The sequence below is a fragment of the Phycodurus eques genome, chromosome 8, assembly GCF_024500275.1.
Source record: "Phycodurus eques isolate BA_2022a chromosome 8, UOR_Pequ_1.1, whole genome shotgun sequence".
Lineage (NCBI taxonomy): Eukaryota > Metazoa > Chordata > Actinopteri > Syngnathiformes > Syngnathidae > Phycodurus > Phycodurus eques.
The window spans coordinates 30,966,631-30,982,283 of NC_084532.1; the positions used below are offsets into that span (position 1 = coordinate 30,966,631).

Here is a 15,653-nt window from a genome sequence, read left to right on the forward strand (position 1 = left end):
GCGCCGCCCGCCCCTACTGCACAGACATCTTCCACATTATAGGGCGCATGGCCCAGAAATCATTGTTTTAGGAAAGGAAATGCACACATTGCCTGCTGACCTTCCCTGACACGCTCACAATACAAATCAGAATCCTCTTTATTTGCCAAGTATGTCCAAAAAACACACAAGGAATTTGTCTCGGGAAGTTGGAGCCGCTCGGGTACGACAACAGACGGCGGTCAATGGACAGAACACGAATCAAAGTAATGATGAAGGTTTAGCGAGGCCGCCGTTTTCTTTGTAGTTTGCTTGCTTTTGATTGCTTTTCATTCGCTCGCTAACAACCGATTAATGGTCACGCGGTCTGACGTAAATCTGAGCCGCGCCGAGAGACGTTGCGCCCTCTTCGGTGTCAAAGCGTCACTGGCGCCGCAGAAAGTGCTGGCGAGGGGAGGGTTCAAAGGTCATGGTGATGTTTGGACACCGCAGGTCACTGAACGACGGCGCGCGCACAAAGAACGCACACGCACGCGTCATCTGCTCAGGTAAGAAGTCGAACTTTTCGTCCTGCGACGCTAATAAAAACAGCAACTTGATTGTTACTTTGAACTTTTTGTTGACTTTTGTCTTGAGGTCAGTAAATATGATCTTTCAGTCTTTTTCTTTGAGGTTAATAAAACAAGCCTTTAAATGAAATGTCTTGACTTCGAAGCGATTCTCGACTTTTGTCTGTCGGGTTTTACAGGTCAAGCCTTATGCGTATGTCATAGTGTATGTGTACACGCTACAGAAACAGACATGAGCTCTATTAACGTTCACGTTACTACAAAGATTGATGGAATTTGTTGTCCAACTTTGGTAAAACAGCCTTTTAAAAACTTCACAACGTTGCTACGGCTTCGGCGTAAATCTCCGCTAGCGAGCCGCCGCGCGTTTTAATGTTGACGCCGCCGTCGCGGCGGCAAATGCCACTTGGCTGGCCGATCACGTCGCTGAGAAGAAGATTAGCCACATGCGGTGCGCGACGACGATGTTCTGTGACCTCTTGGTATTTAAAAGCCTCCAAGCGAACCTTTTACCCCAATACCACCTCCGAAATAAGCCTTTCAAAGGCAGGCCTCGCCTGTTGAGCGACACGAAAGTGAGCAAATGACGACGTGCGGTCGGTTGGCTGTTGACTAGCTTTAGCGTTAGCCACTTTGGGGTCAGCGAATCCGAATCCGAATCCGAATCCCGGCTCCGACGTCCGCCGTCAAAGTAGACTTTACGCCGATCTCATCCGCTTGATCGGTATAATTAGCATTTTATGCGGATGGGGTTTAATGTCAGAATTCGCCGAGCCGATCGACGACGTCGTTGCTCGGCTCCGCTGTCGTGTACGTTTGAATCCAAAAGCTAGTTCATTTTTAGCCTTGTCGCGTCTTTTGACGTCGTACTGTAAATACCTGACAGCCGATCCGGGTTGTTTTTTTTATCTTGTCGGTGAAAAAACATGTCGGCGGTGGGGGACTTTTTTGCGGTGCCTGAGACGGAACACGAAAGCAATTTGCAATCTGTCCAAAAGTGAAGTAGCTCGTGGGGGGGCGTCATCGGAACGCTTCAAGGCTACCAATTTGATCGGGCACCTGAAGAATGTACACGAGGAGGACCTGCGCGCCGCGTTCGAGCAACGCGGCGTGGAAAAGCAAACGCTACCGACCAAACGGACGCTGACGCGAACAATGATGGACAACAGCGAGGGAGTTAGAGTTGGCATGTCATTAACACTATTTGTTGATGTCAAGTCGTTGAATTACAACAAAGTTTCTATCTCAAGTAACGTTCGTTTGACCTGACTGAACTTTAAGCTTACAGTATGTCGGTGGCCAATCCATGAATGCCCCCAAGAGGTCATTGATGTTTTAAAAAGCTAGAGATGACTTTTGATGATATACTCAGTATACAGTACACAAGTATATCAAGTAAATTAACAAGTCATTTAAACGGACACATTACTCCATCTTGTGATCGGATCGGCGATCGTTTTTTTTTCGGCCCCGAAGGTCCCGATCGTGTTGAAGTGTCTTTGAACGACTCGATTCCCTGAAACAAAGGAGAGGAATTTTGGAAATTGGGGGCGACTGCACGAGTGCGTCTACGTCGTCTGAACTTCTTCAACGATCTGATCGGCCATCTACGGGATGGGCTCATTCGATTGGCTGTTCCTTCTAAGCGTCTTGTCGCTGGCGTCGGGCGCCGCCCCCGAGGACCCGTGCGCCATCAAAGCCAAAGACGTGGCCCCGGAGCCTCGCTGCGTCTACAGAGTCCCCGAGGGCGACGCCCCCGACGACGCGACGGACGACCGGGCCCCGCGGGCCACCAACCCGCGCGTGTGGGAGCTGTCCGCCGCCAACGCACGCTTCGCGCTGTCGCTGTACCGGCAGGTGGCGCTCGGGCGGACCCCCGACACCAACCTGTTCCTGTCCCCCCTAGGCGTGTCCGTCGCCTTCTCCATGACCAAACTGGCCGCCTGCGGACGCACCCTGGAGGAAATCGTGAAGGTGGCGGCTGCCCGTTAGCACGCTAGTTAGCGAGCGAGCAGTTAGCTTAAACTGGCGCGTGCACGTGCGTCGGCAGGTGTTGGAGTTGGACTCCGTGTCAGAGAAGACGTCGGATCGGGTGCACTTCTACTTCGCCAGGCTCCTGTGTCGCTTGCGCAGGCGAAAGGACGCTAGCGACCGGCTGCTGGTGGCCAACCGCCTCTTCGTGGACCGGTCTCTGCGCTTGGACGCCGCCTACCAGAACATCAGCCGGCGTGTCTACGGGGCCGACGTGATGGCGCTCGACTTTCGGGTCGGTCCTGCCGCCGCGAGGTCTTCGGCTTTGACCGACGCCTTCTGCTGGGCGACCAGCTGTCTGTTGGCTACGGCTCATTTGCTTAATAACGGTCAAGACACTTAAGTAATTTAGCAGGTTTTTTTATGTCGCCTTGGTTTTCCAAGGGTAAACGTCTCCCATGCCGAAACAGCCACATTTCATTTTCAGAAAGTTGTTGATGATTTCAAATGTTCGGCATCCGTAGGGAAGGCGATGTTGATCGACAGAACAAATGGCGGCGGCACACCGACATACACTAGCATAAACGACTTGCTAAAAATGCCGCGAGTTGCACAATTTGCACGTGTCGCGCTTCAAACTCGTTCGGCGTTACACTTGCTTCCGCGGTCGTAAGGACGTGCAAAATGAACGCGTGAATTCATTTTCATAAATTCTGTGGGTCACGTCTTTCCCGTTATTGATCAAATGATATGAAAGCGAGCCACACGTGGTCAACCACCGGCCCGTCGTTTGTCTATTTGACGTGTTGGTGTGCCTCAGGGCGAGCCGGAAGCGTCCCGCGCCGCCATCAACGCTTGGGTGGCCAACGAGACCAAAAACCACATCCGGGACGCGCTGCCTGCCGGCGCCGTCCGCGCCGACGCAGTCCTGGTGCTGGTCAACAGCATCTACTTCAAGGTACCGGGTGTGGGGGGGGGGGGGGGGGGGCACGCCACGCCGCCCACACCGAAGTTCATTACAAAAGGGACTTGGTCGGCTAAATGTTTTGAATGGTTCCACTGAACTTTGAATGTTTTCATGTGAAAAGCTGCATTTTCACGCACAGGCGGTCCAGGGGACATCAATTGCGCCCCCTCGGCCGATTGTCAGAGAGTTTTGCTTTTCGAGACAGCTGTTCACAGAGTTGGCGCCGACCATCGATTGCGCACATCTGGCTGATCGTCAACGGGGGCGGAGGGGGTCAAGTGCGCCACCCCCCCCCGCAGGATGGGCGGCCGCCCTCATGGCCCGTATCGTAAACCGCCACCGTTTTCACGCTAGCGTGCAGTCGGTTTTGTTTTTGAAAGAAGACCAAATGTGTCGCGCGGGGGCCGCCTCGTGAAGTGATCCCAACGTGACGACTCCATTTGGATTCGAGGATGAGGGTTTCGATCCAACGGGGACCCGACAACGACGACGTCTGACTCGATCCGTCGTTACGAAACCTACGAAGAGCACTAAGCTACGCTAATTTGACACTTGATCTAACCGCTCAGACTCGAACGAAGCTTCGAAGAAAGTCAGAGCGCAGCGATTGTCCAAGTGTGGTCCTTGCACCACTGCCGGTCCGTGAGCTCCCTCTAGTGGTGTACGAAAGAATCACTGAATGAAATAGAAATAGAATTGAACATATTCGAATAAGCTTTTAGCTAGTAAGTCTTTTTAAACTTTTTATTTGAATCCAGGACCATACCTTTTTTTTTTCATTTTCATGTACATTTAAATGTAAGGTTGCTTTTTTAAGCACAGCTCAATTTCATTTCATTGGGTTCGGGTTAGGGTCAGGTTTCGAGGCAGACGTTGTGCATGTAATGGAACGATTTGATTTCTTCCGTTGGTCGTCGCAGCCCTAAATTGAACGCTTGGGCCGGAATGTTGGCCATAATGGCGGTAGTAGGAGAGCTACGTTTCTGTTGTGTTTTGAGGAGCGCTGCCATAGACAATACGAAGACTGCGCCGGGACCCGATTCAAAAGAATCATCATCAATGCGACTGTAAATGTACACGAGCACACACACGAGCGCCAAGCGGCTCGTGTGTGTGAATACGTTTCTGTTGTGACTGAGCAATGGAGATGACGTCCAGTCCAGGACAGAAACACGTCGGCAAACGTAAATGACTCGAAAGTAACCCGGAAGGTTTTTTGGAACCGACGTCGGCGTATTTCCTTCCGTCCAAGTCTGCAAAGTGCACGCAAATCTGTCAAAATGAAACATTTGAGTTTGGTGTCAATTGCAATGAAAAGACATTTGCGAGGCTCGCGTCCTCGTGGGAAACTCACTGAAATGCAAAATCTCGCTAATCTCGCTCGGGTAGGAAAGGAAAGTTCCCGAGCGAAAAGCACAAGCCCCCGCAGGCCTTGAACGCACGTCAAGATGGCCGACAGAAAGTCGGCGACGAACGCTGACGTGCCGACGGCGCCCCCTCAGGGTCGGTGGCTGAACGAGTTCCACCGGGACGACGTGTACGCCGCCCGCTTCCACGTGGACGCGGGGCGTTCGTGTTCCGTGCGGATGATGTTCCAGGAGAACAAGTTCCGTTACGCCCGTCTGCCGGAGCGGCGCCTCCAGCTGTTGGAGATGGAGTACCGCGGGCGCGACGTCGCCCTCACCCTGCTGCTGCCCGACAGAGGCGACACGCTGGCGCGGGTACGAGCGCTGCAAAAACACAAATCTGATCTCATTCGAGTGAAAACATCTCACTGGAGTTGTCTGAAGACAGTTTGTACTTTTTTTCTCAATTTGCAGCAAGACAAAAATACTTGTTTGAAGATACAAGATCTTATTTTACGAATCTTATCAAGTCAATTCACACTAGTTCCTTTGGCAAATGTTTTTCACTTTAAGGGCAAAATGTTTTAAATAACAAAATCTGCCAATGGAACGACTGTGGACCTCCGAATACTCTGCTCGGCACCAGTGGATTCACCTCTTCACAGATTTTGTTCTATTCTTTTTTTTGTGGGGGGGGTAAACGCTTATTGGCAGGATATACCCATGTATTTTTATATACTATACTACACTACAACCCCAATTCCAATGAAGTTGGGACGTTGTGTTAAACATAAATCAAAACAGAATACAATGATTTGCAAAACACGTTCCACCAATATTTAATTGAATACACAACATAGACAAGATATTTAATGTTCAAACTGATTAACTTGATTGTTTTTAGCAAATAATCATTACCTTGGAATTTGATGGCTGCAACACGTTCCCAAAAAGCTGGGACAGGGTCGTGTTTACCGCTGTGTTACAAAACCTTTTCTTTGAACAACATACAATCAACGTTTGGGAACGGAGGACATTCATTGCTGAAGCTTTGTAGGTGGAATTCTTTTCCATTCTTGCCCGATGTACAAGCTTCAGCTGTTCAACAGTCCAGGGTCTCCGTTGTCGTATTTTACGCTTCATAATGCGCCGCACGTTTTCAATGGGAGACGGGTCTGGACTGCGGGCGGGCCAGTCTAGTACCCGCACTCTTTTACGACGAAGCCACGCTGTGGTAACACGTGCAGAATGTGGTTTGGCATCGTCTTGCTGAAATAAGCAGGGGCGTCCGTGAAAAAGACGTCGCTTGGATGGCAGCATATGTTTCTCCAAAACCTGTATGTACCTTTCAGCATGAATGGTGCCTTCACAGATGTGTAAGTTCCCCATGCCATTGGCACCAACGCAGCCCCATACCATCACAGATGCCGGCTTTTGAACTTTGCGTCCATAACAGTCCGGATGGTTCTTTTCCTCTTTGGCCCGGAGGACACGACGTCCACAATTTCCCCAAAACAATTTGAAATGTGGACTCGTCGGACCACAGAACACTTTTCCACTTTGCGTCGGTCCATCCTAGATGGGCTCGGGCCCAGAGAAGCCGGCGGCGTTTCTGGGTGGCTTAAAAAAAATAAATGGCTTTTGCTTCGCATAGTAGAGTTTCAAGTTGCACTTCCGGATGGAGCGCTGAACTGTATTTACTGACATTGGTTTTCCAAAGTGTTCCCGAGCCCACACGGCGATATCCTTTACACATCGATGTCGGTTTTTGATGCAGGGCCGCCTAAGGGATCGAAGGTCACGGGCATTCGATGTCGGTTTTCGGCCTTGCCGCTTACATGCAGAGATTTCTCCAGATTCAGAGACAATCAAGTTGATCAGTTTGAACATGAAATATCCAATTAAATATAGGTTGAACATGACTTGCGAATCATTGTATTCTGTTTTTCTTTATGTTTAACACAATGTCCCAACTTCATTGGAATTGGGGTTGTATAATGGACTTCAATTATTTGTGGATTTTTGCTCTTCGCAGCCGGGAATTGACGGATCTTGTAACTTAAAACAAGTCTTTTTGTCTTGCTGCAATTTTAGAAAAGTCAAAACTGTCTACAAATAAGTGCAGTAAGGATGGATTCACGAGGTAAAATTTGCGTGTTCGCTGCGCAAGTACACGCAGGTACATGTGCTGGTGCCTTTTAGCCCCGCCCCTGCCCCACATTGGTGATGTCACAGGTGGAGGCGGAGCTCGAGCTTCCCACGCTGAGCGCGTGGTTGGACAAGATGGCGGAGACGACCGTGTCGGTGCACCTTCCGCGATTCCGCCTGGAGGAGAGTCTTCGCCTCAAGGAGGCGCTCAACGCGCTCGGACTGCGCCGCGTCTTCAGCCCGCAAAACGCCAGCCTGCCAGGTGGGGGCGCCCGCGTACGCGCGTAGTATCGTGCGTGTACTAGCGTGTATGTCTGTACTAGTGTGTCGTAGTGTTTGTGCATGTACTAGTGAAGTAGTGCTGTGTGCGCGTGTAGTGGCAGTGCCAGCTTGATCGGCAGCATGCGCCAGACGCCCGGACGGCGCCCCCGTCATCGTCCGCCTCGTCACGCTTGCTAAGAACGGCGTCATTTTCGTTCTGTTCGATCAATAGCGGTAAAGACGCGGCCCGCCGGATGTCCTTTTGCAAATCAATTCATGTGACCGACAGGAGCATTTGGACGATTGGCAGTCAAAAGGTCTTTTGCAGCGGAACCTCGGGTTCGGAACTTCATCGGTTCCGTGACCCCGTTCGTAACCGGAGGTCATGTTTCCCATCGAAATGAACGGAAGGACGTTTTATTGACCTTATTTGGCTTTGGATTGGTCGTGCGGTTACAATTGAATACTGTGCAATACAGAAATAGAGCCCCGCGATTGGCCGGCGAGCGGTTCAGGGTGTACCCGCCTCTCGCCGCCGCGTTAGTCAGGCGGGATGGGCGCCGGCACGCTCGGGAAAACGGCTGGATGAATTTCTGATGTCACTGCGCAGCGTCTCAACCTTTTGCGGGACGGTAACGTTGACCGCGCGACAGCTCCCGCGACGCAGCGCAGCTTTGGCGTCGCGTCGCCGCGAGGACCCTGGTCTCTTCAAAGGTTTTGTTGAATTGTAAGCGGGTTGTCCCTAAACCGAGGTTCCGCTGCATTCTAAAGTCACCTTTTTCAAACCTTTCTGCTCGTGTGTGCGGACTACGTGTTGCGCCGTTGCGTTCAGGGCTCCTGGCGGACGGCGGCGAAGGCGTGTACGTCAGCGACGCCTTCCACAAGGCCTTCCTGGAGGTGCGTCACACATCTGCTCTCCGATTGGTGGCCTCGAAGGGGCGTGTCCTCTGACACGCGTGTGTGCGCGCGCGCGCAGGTGAACGAGCTCGGCAGCGAGGCGTCGGCGTCGTCCGCCGCGGTGGCGTCGGGAAGATCCATCAAGTTGGACGCCCAAGTCTTCGTGGCCGATCGGCCCTTCCTGCTCCTGATCCGCGAGACCGCGCTGAACGCCGTCCTCTTCGTGGGCCGCGTGGCGCGCCCCTGTCGACCCTGAGGCGCCCCCGGGCGGGCACGCTCTGTATTACTTCGAAACCAGAAGACAAACGCTTCACTCGTGTCTTTGAGCATCAACAGAAAGACGAAATTCACACTGTCGTCATCTTAACATGCTAGCGAGCTACTTTGATTTGAATATGCTAAATATTACGAAACCAGAAACTGAATCGTTTGTGCAATTTCTGCAGTCAGTTTGAAATAATCTCCTGTTTTTCAATAAAGGGATCAAATTAAAAATGTTACCCAATCGTTAGTTGCAGCACAACTGGAAAGACGACTCGTGTACATATAGACTAGTTCAGTACGAAGACTCGTCGGGTATGTAGGCTCGTGAAGGAGACGTATGAAGTCTAGTCAGAAAAAATGTGAGAAAGGTACAAAGGATTAGTAAGGTAAGAAGGGTCATCAAGTATGAACACTAACGCAATATAAACTAGGAGCCTCTGGATTTTTGAGGCCGATTCCGATATTTGGCAGAACCAAATTTGTTTTCCTTTTGGTCCTTCCAACAACAAAGATGTGAATTACAGGCACAACACTGGACTCTTTTACCAGACTTCGGCCTTTACTATGTCGCGCTGCAAGAGAGGAAAATCTGGCAATTTTTTTTTTTTTTATGTTATCATTTGTCTTATTTTGCAATGTGTTGAAAAAATGTTATTTGAAAAGACCTAATCATAGCCGATTAAGATGGCCGGCCAATCAATTGGGCCAGAGTATAAACTGATTATTAATATTGCTTAAAAAAAAAATGCTGCATTGAGGTTTTCAGTCAAATCTCTTTTATTTGTTGCACGTGAAAGAAGTTTGACACTTTGGCTCCGCCCTCAACAAACATTTTCACTTCCTGCTCGTTAAAATATCCATAAAGGATCAGTCGATCAAAAACATTTTTTTTTTTTTTTAAAGTTAAACCGAACGACCCGCAGGGGGCGGAGTCAAAAAACAGCGAAGGTCGGAGGTCGATCAGGTGAGGTACCGGACGAAAACTAGACCGAGACCGCACCGACTGGATTAGACCAGACTGGATCGGACCGGACCGAAAGGGATGAGAACAGACGAAGATGGACTAGAAAGGGCGAAGGTCGATCAGGTGAGATACCAGACAACAACTAGACCGAGACCGCTGAAAGGACTAGACTAGACCAGACTGGATCGGACCAGACCGAAAGGGATGAGAACAGGCCAAGATGGACTAGAAAGGGTTTGAGCCGACGAGAGCAGACCGGGGCACGTGAGCGGGCGTACGTGCGTGCGGAGACCTGGTCTGCGTGGTGCACCGGGATCTTTGACACGGACGTGTGAGGTAACGTGTCGGGAGGAGGCGAGCCTAGCGTGGCTCAGGTTGAGGTGTTGTGGTTTTGTACGAGTGAGGTTTGTTCGCTTTAGCGCTCTGCTACGTGCGCGAGTCCAGTCCCGCCCACCCGCCCGGTCCACTTGGCGGACTCTGGGGAGCCCAGAACCTGTCTTCGCATTCAAAAATAATAACAATAAAAAAGGTAACAATAACAAGTCTTCACTTGTTATAGCGAATCAAGACAAGTCCTAACCACTCCTAAAAGGGGAACTAAACCCAAAAAAGGTTTCACACAAGAATAAGTATGTGCGTGCCAGCATTGTTCAAAACACGCGACTTGGATGAATATTGCGTTTGTGGAATAAGAATGAAACGGGCTAATTGACGAACATCGTCCGCGGACCTCCAGTGATGGCCAAGCGCGAGGAGAGGGCCACCTGCTACTACAGCCCTCAATTGGACTGTGAGGCTCAGCAGTGACCCGCAAGATCAAGTCAGGATTTTTTGGGAGTTGGGTTCGCTTCATTCACGGAAGCTCGCTTTATGCAAAATGGATCGAACGGTCTCTGGGGGAACCGCAACTGTGGCGGCGTCAAAGCTCATTTTCGCCGCCGGCTGATAGCGTACTTCATTAGCGATTCTTTTGGCGTATTAAATTTAGCGATTGAACATGATTTGGGGATGGTGTCGCGTTGATGGCGACGGCAATATCGGGCGGGACTCCGACGAGGCCGCGACGGCGGCCGTCGAGCCGGTCGGGATTCCGTCCGACAACGGGTAGCTTGTCGTTGCGGACTATTCACGAACTCTCTATGGTTTTCTTCGTAAATAGAACTGCATAATAAGACAGAACTGACGCTTACGCTTCACATCAGCAAGAAGTTCTCAACTTATTTTTTAGAATAAATACGTCGTATCTTGAAGTCAACAGCAGCTGAAAAAGATGATGTGCGCATCCGAAATAGGACAGACAGTTCTGACATCTTGGGTTTAGTTCCCTTTTCAGTCCTAATGAATTTCAACGAGTCACGCTTAAGGAGTCAACTTGGAACCAGTTTTGAAAGTCCCAAAGTCTTTTTTTGTATCAAGTCTTTGAAGTGCTGAAGTTGCTCGGCGGCCATCTTTGCTTTGGTTGCCAGAAGGATGAAGCTAGGTAGCTCTGTTAGTATCGTATATTAGCTGTTAGCTGCTCAGCTAGCAATTTTTCAGCGAGAACTGAAGCAAGCTAGCTGTGCGCGTCCGGGGGCTCGCCAGCCAACTTGACGTAGCTTGCTAGCTAGCCAGCTACTGTTGGCAGATGTTAGCAAGGTGAGGACATTATTTGAGCAGTTTTCACTAGCACTGTTTCCTCACGATATTCCTGCCAAGAAGTGGAAGTGTCAGTGTGAAGATGACCGCTGGGCGCCCCCAGTGGTGACGAGAGGTAACTGAGCGTATCAGCTTACATGAGGTCAGCTTTGGTCCGTTGAGACCCGAACTCAACGACGGCGGTCATGCGATGTGCGATTAGCACGGATGCTAACGCAAATGCTAACAGAGGGGCCGGCTTTTCAGGCCTTTACGCTGGCTGGATTGTCGGGAGGCAGAAAGGAAGGACGCGATTCGCTGAATAAGACGGCGCGGCCATCGAGGCGAGCGCGGCCGTCTGCTTTTCCGTCGGTGGGGCCCCGCGACGGAGACGGACAACTCGCGGCTCCCGACGAGCGCCCCCGAGCGTCCCGACTGACGCAAAAGCGTGAATTGATCCGATTTCTATTTCTGTACTTTTTCTACCTTTTCAGCAAGACAAAAAGATTATTTTACTTATTTGTAGACTCGATTGATTTTTTCTAAGTGTAAAAAAAATGCTGAACATTTTGAAAAATGTCTTCCAAGAAGTACAGTAAAATGTTTCCACTAGAAATCCGATCAATTCACGCTTTTGAAGCGGTGCCGCCGGCCGTCCTGTGCGACGTCAGCTTTGCGCCAGTCTGGCCCTGCGGCGGAGCGGGACGCCCGGGGGCCCTCGCCCTCGCCCTCGCCCGTCGCCCTCGGGTTCCCACCGGGCGGCGTCGGCTTTGGGTCAGTCGGGCCCCGTGGTGGAGACGGACGCATGGGGGCCCTCCCCGTACGCGGCCCCGGCGCCCTCGGGGTCGTCCTGGCCCGGGGAGGCCCCCCTGGCGCTGAGCGAGGCGGTGGTGGTCTCGGGTGAGGCGCTTTGGGCGTGGTGCCCCGGGTGGTTCTTGCGCAAGTGCTGGTTGAGGATGGCTTGGAAGGGGAAGCTCTTGGCGCACAGGCGGCACGTGAAGGGTTTGTTGCCCGTGTGTTTGCGGATGTGGTACTCCAGCTGGTCCTTGCGCGTGTACTTCTTCCCGCACAGGCGGCACACGAACGGCGTGATGCCCATGTGCAGACGCATGTGGCGGTCCAGACTTCCTTTCTGGTTGAAGGACTTGCAGCAGTAGATGCAGGTCAGACGCGGGTTGTAGCGGAACCAGCGCTCGCCCACCGGGTCCCTGGCGTAATCCTCGTACGCCGCCGCCGCCGCCTCCTCACCCTGGCGCCCACACAAACACGGCGTCAGTCGGAAACCCCAACAATCATTCATCCATTTTTTGCTTTGAGTGGAAATGGAAATCGAGCGAACCCCGCCCGCATATTTGGGGTTCACGCCTCGCCGGGTCACCCGACTGCGGATTTTCGGCCGACCGATACTGCGATCAGGCCAAAAGCCTGATATAAAAGTATTGCTTTGGCGCTCTCTTACTACACAGTGAAGGGAGTAGTTTCTCTTCAAGGGACATTTATGACTTGAAAAGCACCTAAAAGTTGAAAAAATACTTCTCTATATGGATTTATTGCACTTTTACGGCAACATTTTCAACTGAACGGGCGCGTCCATATCGGCCGCCAAACCTGAAGTGACGTCAAATTGTCCGTTCCTCCTAGACAACGACGACAACGACAACAACGAGTCCAAACAAAGAATTCCAAACTGTATAGAGGAGCTGAACGATTTTAGGAATTTTTTTTATTGTTAATTTAATAATTTTAGGGGGTTTTTTTAGAGAGGAGAGGAGCAGCACAATGAATTAGTGTGTGGCTTGAAATCCCGTTTGACGCTACCCAGTGTATTGAAATATGCAATTAGAAGTACAATGTATTTTGAATGCTTTACATTGTACAGAAATATGATATACTACATGTGTTTAGAAGTACCATATAAAGGCCTTACAATCTTATTGGTGAGGTTGAACGTCACGACATTTTCCCTCAGGCGCGCTTTGATTTGCGAGCGAGGTCCCGCAAGGAATTCAACGCGTATCTCAAGGCGCCGTCGTGCAATGTCGCAATGAGCGGCGTCGTGTGACCTGGGAGTTGGCGTGTCGCAGGTCTTCGCTTCTGCTCGGAGATTCGCTTTTGGCTCTTTGATGGTCGGCGAGGACGACGACGCTGCCCGACGGGCTCCACCTGGCGGGCGACCGCACACACACGCACACACGAACACACGTCAAAACGCGAGCCCTACCGGTCGGGCACGAAGGCGTCGCTCACCTGTCGGCGTCGCCGTGGCCGCCGGAGGGCCGCGCCCCGCCGTAGCTCCCCGACGCGTCGCCGGCCACGCCCTCGTCGGCCGGCCCCGACTCGTTCCGGTCGGCGTCCGCCCCGATCCGCCGCTCCTCCCGCTCCGTCTTGACGGCGACCCCGTCGGCCCCCTCGTCCGCCTCGCCGGAGTTCTCCACGTACCACCGGCCGGCCCGGTCGACACGGAGGACCGGTTCTCGGGGGGCCGGTTCCGGGCCGCGCGGCTCCTCTCCCCGGCCGGACGCCTCGGCGCGGCGGGCCGGTCCGACGGGCGCCTCCAGGCCGCGGGGGCGCGGCGCCGCCTCCCGGTCCGGGTCGGCCAGGCTGATCTTGAGGTGGATCCCCTCCAGGATGCGCGTGCAGCGGTCGATGACTTCCTGCATCTGCAAGAAGCTGGCGGCCGTCAGGTAGCTGATGATGTCTCGCAGCTGCAGGCGCAGGCGGCCCGTGTAGCAGAATCCCAGGAGCTGCTCGAAGACGGACGCGTTGCGGATCACAGTCAGGGACACGGTGCTCATCTGGCTCAGGGACATGTGGTCCCGGAAGTAGGGCGAGCTGGCGGCCAGGACCACCTTGTGGGCCCGGAAACTCTGACCCTGAACGTGGACCACGATGTCGCACAGCCGCCCCTGGACCCGCAGCTGGTTCAGGTGGGACAGGACCGAATTACTGAAGTCCGGGACGTCCAGCTGGATGCTGCCCGAGCGCTCCATGACGCCGCCCGGAAGGCCCGAAACACGCAAACGTCGACTTCTAGCGCCCGAGGCGTTTCTACCAGGAGCGGGCGTCGATCGGGATCAGCGGCCGGCTCTTTCGCTCCCACGTGGCGCCCGCGACGGCTTACGTGGGAAGTGCGGGCGCATCGCTTCCCGTCTCGCGACAGGGGACCCGGAGAAAGGCGGCCACGTTGGGAACGGTCCGCTCGTTCCCTGCCCCCCGATCGCTTCACTGCGCGGTGACCCCCGACCCTTTTGTGGGGGACAGGGCCCGAAATCGAAGAGTAACCCTTAAAAGGATTTGCATTTGACGCCCAAAGATGGCGGCAAACGACTACTTCTGTCTTTTTTGAGGCACCAAGAAGCCTCAAAATGGCGCACGACACCTGTGCATAGGTGAGCTCCCAGTGAACGATTGAGCAATCGCCTCCCCCAAAAATCCACAAATAAGTGCCAATTTGTGAGGGTTCACTTCAGGGGATTTTTGTGCGCCGGGTTCATCGGTGAACTGAAAACCGGCTCGGGAAGACTACATCCGATGACGTCATGACAACGTACGGCTGGTTGTCGCTCGATTCGCTTGGAAGCCGTCAAATCTCGTTCGGAGGTCGGCGCGACGTTTTGCTTCTCCAGCGACCGTCCGTGGTTCGCCACTTCCCGGCATGCTTTTCGGGTAACAACGCGGGTCGGTCCAAAATCGAGGCTGGGATTCCCGAGACGATCCACAGCCTCCAGATGCTGTGTGACGTCACAGACGAGGTCTTCCCGTCAGGTCCACGAGCGTCACAGCTAACTTCCGATGCGGGCGTTCGTCAATCGACGGACGGACCGACGGACGGTCCTCACATCACCGGGCTGGGACGGTGGCTCGGTCCGGCTCGCGTTGGCATCAAGGCCGAACAAGAGACAATTCGCTCGGCCTCCGCTCCGCCTGCAGCCGCTGCGCCGCCGCCATTCGGGGTTCGGCGTTCAGGTTCGGTTCGGAGTCTGCGGGCCGCGACGGCTCGTCGTCATCCTGCTCGTGGAAGAAGGAAGAAAAGGAGGGCGCGAGGCATGCCGGGTAGCGTTGTTTCGTTCGCGAACGAAGTTCGTTTTTAGTGAACGAACTGTACCGAATCAGTTTATGAAATGATTCTTTCTTTTATCGGAAACGGAACTGCTGAAGCGTTCTGTCACTCACTTCTGAATCTTCGGCGAATGACCAATGAGCGGCCGTCGTGCAGGCGGGGGCGGGACGTCATTAACCGTACTGCCGCATGATTTGCCATTCGCCAACGTTGTCACTCACTTCGGCGAAGGACCAATGAGCAGCCAGCGTCAGGCAGCGCCGTGCAGGCGGGGGGGGGGGGGGGGGGGGGGGGGGGACGTACGTGATTCGTTCGGAATTGAAGAGTGATCCGCTAAGGAGCGATGTACTCGATGAGTGATTCGTTTGCGCAAGGAACGACATACTGCGCATTTAACGTACTCGTGAGTAATTTGAACCGGAAGTCTTGATGTCCTCGCGGGGACGAGCAGCCGTTTCTTCAAGCTAACGGCTAATGTTGAGTCAGTCAAGCACATGAGAACAAGCACAGATTTATAAGAAATGTTTTGACGTACACATACATACCATTCCCTCCGTATCTTTTTTTTTAATTTCAGAATATTCATAACAACAACACATTAAACTTCGACAGC

At 52.8% G+C, this 15,653-nt stretch overlaps 2 protein-coding genes across 5 annotated transcripts; one reads left to right on the forward strand and one right to left on the reverse strand.

Annotated features, from left to right (window-relative positions):
* Positions 1-267: 267 nt before the first annotated feature.
* serpinc1 (serpin peptidase inhibitor, clade C (antithrombin), member 1) lies at positions 268-8,613 on the forward strand. Of its 4 annotated transcripts, none has more exons than XM_061683599.1 (9): positions 268-527; positions 2,455-2,522; positions 2,599-2,814; positions 3,340-3,477; positions 4,989-5,207; positions 6,927-6,975; positions 7,068-7,242; positions 8,074-8,138; positions 8,218-8,613. In XM_061683599.1, the coding sequence occupies exons 1-9, from the start codon at positions 449-451 to the stop codon at positions 8,511-8,513; spliced, it is 1,305 nt and encodes a 434-aa protein (XP_061539583.1). In that variant the 5' UTR covers positions 268-448; the 3' UTR covers positions 8,514-8,613. The 4 variants fall into 4 exon arrangements, with proteins under 4 accessions (XP_061539583.1, XP_061539581.1, XP_061539582.1 ...); XM_061683597.1 differs by having other exon boundaries at positions 440-527; positions 2,025-2,522; XM_061683600.1 differs by having other exon boundaries at positions 457-527; positions 2,406-2,522.
* Positions 8,614-9,177: 564 nt separating this feature from the next.
* zbtb37 (zinc finger and BTB domain containing 37) lies at positions 9,178-15,117 on the reverse strand. Its single transcript, XM_061684559.1, has 3 exons — positions 13,228-15,117; positions 13,044-13,143; positions 9,178-12,229 (listed from the first exon to the last, which is right to left on the reverse strand). The coding sequence occupies exons 1-3, from the start codon at positions 13,968-13,970 to the stop codon at positions 11,756-11,758; spliced, it is 1,317 nt and encodes a 438-aa protein (XP_061540543.1). The 5' UTR covers positions 13,971-15,117; the 3' UTR covers positions 9,178-11,755.
* Between the last annotated feature and the right edge of the window lie 536 nt (positions 15,118-15,653).

What these genes read in the sequence shown, in the direction of transcription:
- serpinc1 (XM_061683597.1), top strand. Translation starts at nt 2,163, where the DNA reads ATGGGCTCATTCGATTGGCTGTTCCTTCTAAGCGTCTTGTCGCTGGCG. An exon ending in CCCTGGAGGAAATCGTGAAG is followed by an intron (nt 2,523 to 2,598) that starts GTGGCGGCTGCC and finishes GTGCGTCGGCAG; the next exon opens with GTGTTGGAGTTGGACTCCGT. An exon ending in TCCACAAGGCCTTCCTGGAG is followed by an intron (nt 8,139 to 8,217) that starts GTGCGTCACACA and finishes GCGCGCGCGCAG; the next exon opens with GTGAACGAGCTCGGCAGCGA.
- zbtb37 (XM_061684559.1), bottom strand. Translation starts at nt 13,970, where the DNA reads ATGGAGCGCTCGGGCAGCATCCAGCTGGACGTCCCGGACTTCAGTAAT. An exon ending in GGCCACGGCGACGCCGACAG is followed by an intron (nt 13,144 to 13,227) that starts GTGAGCGACGCC and finishes GTCGCCCGCCAG; the next exon opens with GTGGAGCCCGTCGGGCAGCG. An exon ending in TGCGACACGCCAACTCCCAG is followed by an intron (nt 12,230 to 13,043) that starts GTCACACGACGC and finishes TGTGGGCGCCAG; the next exon opens with GGTGAGGAGGCGGCGGCGGC.